The sequence below is a fragment of the Triticum dicoccoides genome, chromosome 5B (genome assembly GCF_002162155.2).
Source record: "Triticum dicoccoides isolate Atlit2015 ecotype Zavitan chromosome 5B, WEW_v2.0, whole genome shotgun sequence".
Classification (NCBI taxonomy): domain Eukaryota; kingdom Viridiplantae; phylum Streptophyta; class Magnoliopsida; order Poales; family Poaceae; genus Triticum; species Triticum dicoccoides.
The window spans coordinates 395,458,996-395,465,852 of record NC_041389.1 but is presented as its reverse complement, the minus strand read 5'-3'; the positions used below and the strand labels follow the sequence as shown (position 1 = coordinate 395,465,852).

General features: G+C 43.8%; 1 protein-coding gene, 1 long non-coding RNA gene and 1 pseudogene across 2 annotated transcripts; all 3 read left to right on the top strand.

The window, feature by feature from the left end:
- Positions 1-641: 641 nt before the first annotated feature.
- LOC119309397 (secretory carrier-associated membrane protein 4-like) lies at positions 642-3,883 on the top strand. The gene is made up of 12 exons (XM_037585410.1): positions 642-787; positions 1,034-1,123; positions 1,760-1,822; positions 1,976-2,009; positions 2,111-2,233; positions 2,327-2,392; positions 2,538-2,637; positions 2,743-2,788; positions 2,890-2,957; positions 3,274-3,322; positions 3,638-3,703; positions 3,803-3,883. Exons 1-12 carry the CDS (start codon positions 716-718, stop codon positions 3,881-3,883), a joined length of 858 nt encoding a protein of 285 aa, XP_037441307.1. The 5' UTR covers positions 642-715.
- Positions 3,884-4,338: 455 nt separating this feature from the next.
- On the top strand, positions 4,339-5,259 carry LOC119309399. The gene is made up of 2 exons (XR_005150495.1): positions 4,339-4,782; positions 4,909-5,259. It is a non-coding gene; the product is annotated as an uncharacterized LOC119309399 (long non-coding RNA).
- Positions 5,260-5,890: 631 nt separating this feature from the next.
- The window catches only part of LOC119309398, a 5,411-nt pseudogene continuing 4,444 nt past the window's right edge, over positions 5,891-6,857 (top strand).

Sequence of the window (6,857 nt, the reverse complement as noted above, 5' to 3'; positions counted from 1 at the left end):
TCCACTCAACCGGCAGCGGCGTTGGCGGACTCATCCACCTTCATTGTTGTGTCCGTTATGTTATTATGTTTGAGTTACGAATGAATTTGACCACGGGCGACGTTGCAGTAAGTATTATTATTATCGTTACATTTTCGGTAGTATGTGGTGTGTGATCGTACGTTTACCTCTTGAAATCTGAGTATGCTATCCTAGCAGTGTGTCTGGGGCCTAGTACGACATACGCACAGAGACTTTTGGACCCTTGAGAGTTCGGGTCATCACAGAAGTCTTCTTGACATCCAACAACTTGAATGGGGAGTAGAAAGTTACCGTGGATGCTTCTCTAAGAATCAGAGTCACGTACGTGTGTCCAGTGAAGGGGAGGCAAGTTGGCTACTCCACCTTGAGCGTATGCAGCAGCTGCCACTTGTGCGCCACCGCAGGCCCGGCCGGCCGGCGCCCAGTGCATATTACTACGTCCCTGTACATGCCTACGAAGCTCCGCCGCTACCAGACGGCGTTGTGCACAATGACAGGCCATTAAAAAATGAGGCCGTCCTACGTACCGTGTAAGCCGGGGGTGCCTAGTTAATTAGCTTCATTCATGCAGATGCAGGGACGGCAGGGTGTAATTTCCGGGTGATAAGAGCTAGCCAGTAGCAGCCTGCTGCTCTTTTATTTACGGGGGTCAGCTACCTAGCAAAGCAGAGAGAGACACAAGAGCGGAAGATCGATGGCGGGGAAGTGGGGGCAGCAGCAGGACAACCCCTTCGAGGAGGTCGAGATCGAGGTCAACCCTTTCTCGGTACGTTCATTCTTGAACCGATGAAGAGTTTCGTCCGATGCTTCCTTGGTAGGGAAGAACGCAAGGGAGAAAATCCACGAGAACAATCGTAATTATTTGTCGCTTGCCGAGTAGAATGAACTATGAGGACACATGTTTCTTATTGTGATTCTCAAATTATGTCTGTACATTTCATACTATCCTTTGTTGTAGCTCCATCTACCCAACTGTATCATGATCTCACGATATATTTTTGTATTTATGTAGCAACCTCGCCCGACCCCGCTCCCTCACGAACCAGTTAACTTCTACAATGACATCGGTGCACCTGTCAATATGCCTCTTGATACGAAAAAGGTATCTCCACTTCTTCAGTCTTCTTTATAAATTTTGGTCAAGAATGAACTTCTTGAGTTGTTTGTCACTAGCCTAACATTTTCCTGCATTGGATGTGCATGATGATGGTTTTGCCTTTTGTTTTGGAGTTGTGCAAAATATCTCAAGCTTAGACAAGTGTATTTGAACATAAATTAATTCTATAAGTTTCACCCAGGTACCATCTTTTCCTGATATAATTATCTTAACTAGTAATCTTTCAGAGTAATAATTGTGAAGGTTTAGGAAGCGTTCTCACATCCCGTAGAAGACCGCAAGCGTATTCTTATATTGGTCAGTACAGGAATCGCCTCTGGTGTGGCAGTAAGATTGTTACAGCAAGACTGAAGTACAAGGAAACTACAGAAATCCAGCCCTGCACAACTAACTAACTTACTAGAGAATCAATCTAACGATAACTAGTATATTGGGGGAAATTTGACAGTACTGACTGGTTTCAGCAAGACTGGTTAGTACTGGAATCTGGAGTTACACTTCTTCATCTCATTAATTAGTTTCCTTGCAGCTCCAATTCTCTATTGTCATTTCATTTATTTTCGTTTTTATTGTTTATACATCACCCGCATATCATTTTGATAATGCCGCCTGCAAACATAGGACCTGAAGAAAAAGGAGAAAGAACTTTTGGCTAAAGAGGCTGAGCTGAACAAGAGAGAACAAGTATGTACTTGATAAAATCAAGCTTGGCTTGCCATTGCTTTTGTATTAAGTATGCAGCTGGATTTTACACATATATGTAGTTCTATATTTTTATTTCGGTTACATTTATTACTAAGTTGTAGTATGTCTTTCTCTAAAAAAAAAATTCTCTAGGAAATAAAAAGAAGGGAAGATGCTCTTGCAAGAGGTAAACTTTAACTTGATCATCCTCAAATAGTACTACTATATAATCAATCCCTGTGAAACTCAGCATAACTTCTTCATCGTTTCTCTCTTGATCATACGCAGCCGGAGTTCTTATAGAGCCTAAAAATTGGCCTGCCTTCTTTCCTGTCATCCATGTGGATATTTCAAATGATATACCCGTGCACTTGCAGCGAGTACAATATCTTGCATTCGCATCGCTCCTAGGTACACAACCAGCAGATACAAAAGCTATTTTAAAAATATATATTCTGATTTACTATTAGTTCCAGAATAATCACGTCTAGATTTTCCATGCAGGTTTAATCATATGCCTTTTCTGGAACTTTATATGTGTCACTGCTTTCTGGATTTCAGCTAGGGAAAGTATGTTCGGATGAACTTCGTTTATTTATCAATGTTTGGATATATATTTCAGGAATGTTCATGTATATAGTTAAAAACATGATCTGAACTCATCTGTTTGTGTTGTTTTAGTTAGTCTTCGTTATTTTTCAACATGCAGGAGCAGATGCAGGTCCTAAGATATGGTTCCTGGCCATCATATATTTTATTACCGGAGTCCCAGGTGCCTACTATTTGTGGTACCGACCTCTCTATCGTGCGATGAGGTACTCTATTTCTCTTTCTGATGAACTGCTATAAATGTCTTCAACTAGTTCTGGTGCATGGTTAAATCTCTTGCTCACCACTTGATATGATCATAATTTCACTAGGAAAGAGAGTGCTTTCAGATATGGATGGTTCTTCATGTTCTATTTTGTAAGTTTGTTGTGCAAGATGGATTACTCTGAATCCATGTTAGATCCTTGTATTATGTACTTGCTTCAGTGGGATATCTCATGTTTTTGTTGAATCTGCAGTTCCACATTTGTTTCTGCATATTCGCGTCTGTTGCGCCATCAATTCTGTTCTTGGGACGCTCATTGGCGTAAGTTATCTTGCTGGTGTACATAATATCTTTTGTGAATAAAATTACATTTTCCCCTTGAAAAGGTAAATACTGAATATTGAGAACTGTTGTCCAACTTATTTATTAGTAGATCAAATAAATAATACAGTACTATGCTATTCTGCATTTTGAACAAAGTGGTGTAAAGAGTTGTATTTTCATTGCAGAATAGACCACTTTGTAATTCCTCTCATTTGTCTACTTACTTATCAGAGATCAATGTCATATTTTGTAATTCTTACTGTATTTCTTAGACCTGAGGCTCACTTTATTTGAATTCTCCTATGATTTGCAGAGGAATTTTTCAAGCACTGAGCGTGATAGGATACAGTGCTACAATTGGGGTAAGTGGATATTATATCAATGTATTTCTACCATTGTGACAAACAGAACACTTCATCAAAACTGAAATTTGAGGGGAAATGTTTCATATTTCCAAAATCGAACCTACTAGTTTCATTATCCTAGCCTGGGACGTGGAAAAAGATGGTTGACTCTGAACATTAAGCGTTACTCTGTCATATTCTTCAGACAAGGGCTAGCTGCAGGGAGTGATATAAGTCCAAAAATTACACCAGTTTGGAACCAACCACTGGTCCCTTTCAACATCCACACCACACATTAATCGAACTGAGCTCACTGTTAAAACTTTTTTCCAGATATTCTACTTCCTTGGTTTCATCTTGTTTGTGCTGGAAGGGCTGCTAAGCATATGGGTCATGCAGGTAGGCTGCAGGCAAACAGCTGCATATAAAGATTTCCTGTTGGTTAAAACCAAAAGGTGGCATCCGCGCTGAAAAACTTTTGCTGCTTCTTACTTGCAGAGAGTATACCGGTATTTCCGCAGAAACGGGAAGGAGGCGGAGATGAGGCCTGACGCGGCATCGCGGCGTCCATCGTTCTGAGCTTCGACATCCCTGCTCGCCATGGCTCCGGTCTGGGGAGAGGATCAAGCATGTGGAATCACTATTGTCTTTTGTGTGTGACAGTCCGGGTTATAGTTGGTCACAGCCGAAGAGTGATTTATTATTTTTGTGAGTAGTATTCCTTTTTATTTATTATTATCTGAAAAAGAAGTCATTAGATGCAAAAATTGGAAGAAGAAAGAGTAAATTGCAAAAACCCACCACAATTGGGGGCCCTAATTCAGAAAACCACCACTATTCAATTTTTTTCAAAAACCTACCACCATTGTACTGACAGTTTGCAAAAAACACTGATGGATCAATTGGAGCTGCTTGATGAAAAACTGACAGCTAGGTCCCTTCATAAATGATGACGTGGCATGAAAACAACTCACCCCGTTTGGCTCAAATATTAGGCTGGAGTAGGGCCCGCCCGTCATTCTCACTCTCGTTCCTCTTCCTCCTCTGGTCGGTCCACTCCAACGCACTCGACACGGACACACCGTCGCCCTCGCCGTCGTCGACCCAGCCACGGGTGCTTGCCAGGAGACTCGGGAGAGCGTGAGAAGGGGAAGGCGGAGCTCACCAGGAGCTTGTAGTCGACGCAGGGGTGGCAGGGGAGGGCGAGTCTACGATGGCGGCGCCCGGCGGTTGCTGCCCGAGCAGGGCGATGACAGGAGGTAGGAGGAGGTTGCGGGGCTCGTCATGAAGTTGCCCTATAGCACCGGGGCGTTGATACGAAGCAGCTGGGGGAGGCGGCGAGGTCTGGCGCTCTACCTCCCGACCAAATCTAGCTCCGCCTCGCCGAGCAGGCAGGGGAGCGGCCGCGCTGTAGCTCGGCCTCGCCGGAGCGGGATGGGGCGCGACGTGCAGGAGATTGTACTCGCCGGAGCGGTCAGGTTCGTAGGCTTGCTGGAGCTCGGCCTCGCCAGCTTAGGCGGCGTCGGCTTCGTGCTGGAATCAGTGCTTCCGAAGCAAACTTTGCACGCACATTTATTTGCTCATTCACGTGTGCTTTCTCGCAGACCAATCCACGGCGCAGTCCAATGGAATCCCCAAGCCGTCGACGGGTGGTGGCGCGCCGGGACGGTGGCTGCCGGAGAAGAGGGCGGCCGACGAGATGCACCGGGCTGCCACTCTAGCACGCCCGCTACCTGTTTGGCAAAATGCCAAGGAGGCAGAGCAGGGGGTTTGACCGGTCGCATAACGTCCGTTTGTTTCATCCATTTACCCCTGCCACATGGCACCTGACAGCGGATCCCACCCGTCAGATTTTCACTTAAACTTATTTAACGGAGTGATTAGTGTTTTTTGCAAACTGTAAGTACAATAATGATGGGTTTTTGAAAAAAAAATGAATGATGGCGGTTTTTTGATTTAGGGTCCTCAATTGTGATGGTTTTTTGCAATTTACTCGAAGAAGAAAAGGTCCAGTGTGTGCCTTCTGATGTTGCCAGTTTTCTTTTCTGATGTTGCTAGTTGCGAGCGTGTCATTTCCCGGCAGCTTGTTGCATACCGATCGTTCGTGTAAATGGACGATATACTTACTACTATACACCGTCGCTGTCAAGTTAGCGTGGATAGGGCGGCAAAGAAAGTCGTGCTTACTCCTTAGGAGAGAAGCAAGTAAGAGGCCCGTTCGTTCGACGGCAATAAAAAGTAAACACGGCGGCCGGACAAAATCAACACACGGACTTAGCTAAGATTTCCCATGTTTTTCTTTTTCTTTTTTGAAACAAGAAATTTCTGTGGTTTCATATGTACTCCTTCTGTTCCATAATACAAAAATGTTTTTGACACTAGCGTAACATTAAAAACGCTCTCATATTATTGGACGAAGTGAGTAGTAGACTACATTATACTGCTCCCCGTTCTAGTTCTAGAAGTGATGATGCATGCAACTTGTGAAGACCAACCGCTCCTTGCGTAGAACAAGCGAGGAGTAGTTGAGGTCCGCCTAATACAGGCCGCTGCCCGTTGGTCTCTCTCCTGGCACCTGCGCTCAGACAGAAGCAGAGGAAAAGCAGGGGAAAGCCAGGAGAGAGAGAGAGAGAGAGAGAGAGGAGAAGCGCGCGAGGGGTGATCCATGGCGGGGAGGGCGAGGTACGACAACCCTTTCGAGGAGAGCGGTGGCGACGAGGTCAACCCTTTCGCGGTAAGGTCGCCGGCGAGCTCCAGTCGGCCAGTCCTCCCCACATGTTCCATCTAACTCGGTCATCAATGGCGGGGAGGTTCTCGCTTTAGTTTGCTCCTTTGTTGCTTTTGGTTTACCTCCGGTTTGAACTATCTTCCCGGGTTTTCTTTACCCTGCATATAAGATTTGTCATAAAGTTTGGCAAACTTTATAGAAAAACAAATATAAACGTTCAAAGTATGAAATCAATATTATTAAACGCGTCATAAATTGATTTTCATATTGTATAAATTTTGTATTGCATGTATTGATTTTTTTAATGTAAATTGGGTGAAACTTTACGAAGCTTGATTTCAGACAAATCTTATATGCGCAAAAAAACAGAGGGGGTATATTGGAAAGACAAAATGACGTGTCGCAGTTCAAGAAGCAAACATGAACCTATATTTTTTTCGAAAAGAAGGGAGATAACAGATTTTGTACCCTCAACTTATTAAACAGGCCAAAAAGGAAGAAACGAAGTGTTAGTACATAAAGTATCGTATCAGCGTAAAGACTGGGTGTATATACCGATTGTCAATTGCTTGCATTTATCAATCTTGAAGATCCGCAACTCCGATCCGGTCTTCAGTAGGCGATGCGTGAAGGCATGTGTGTGTGTGTGGTTATGTGAGTGCGTACGTGTGTGTGTCTATGTCGTAATTGGCATTATAAACAACAACAAAAGCTTAATCGGCGTAGGTTGTTTGTCTCTTTTCTCGTTTCAGATAATTACAAAATACAACGAACTTCTTTATTAGGACACACTTCATTATTAGGACACACTTCATTTATTTATGT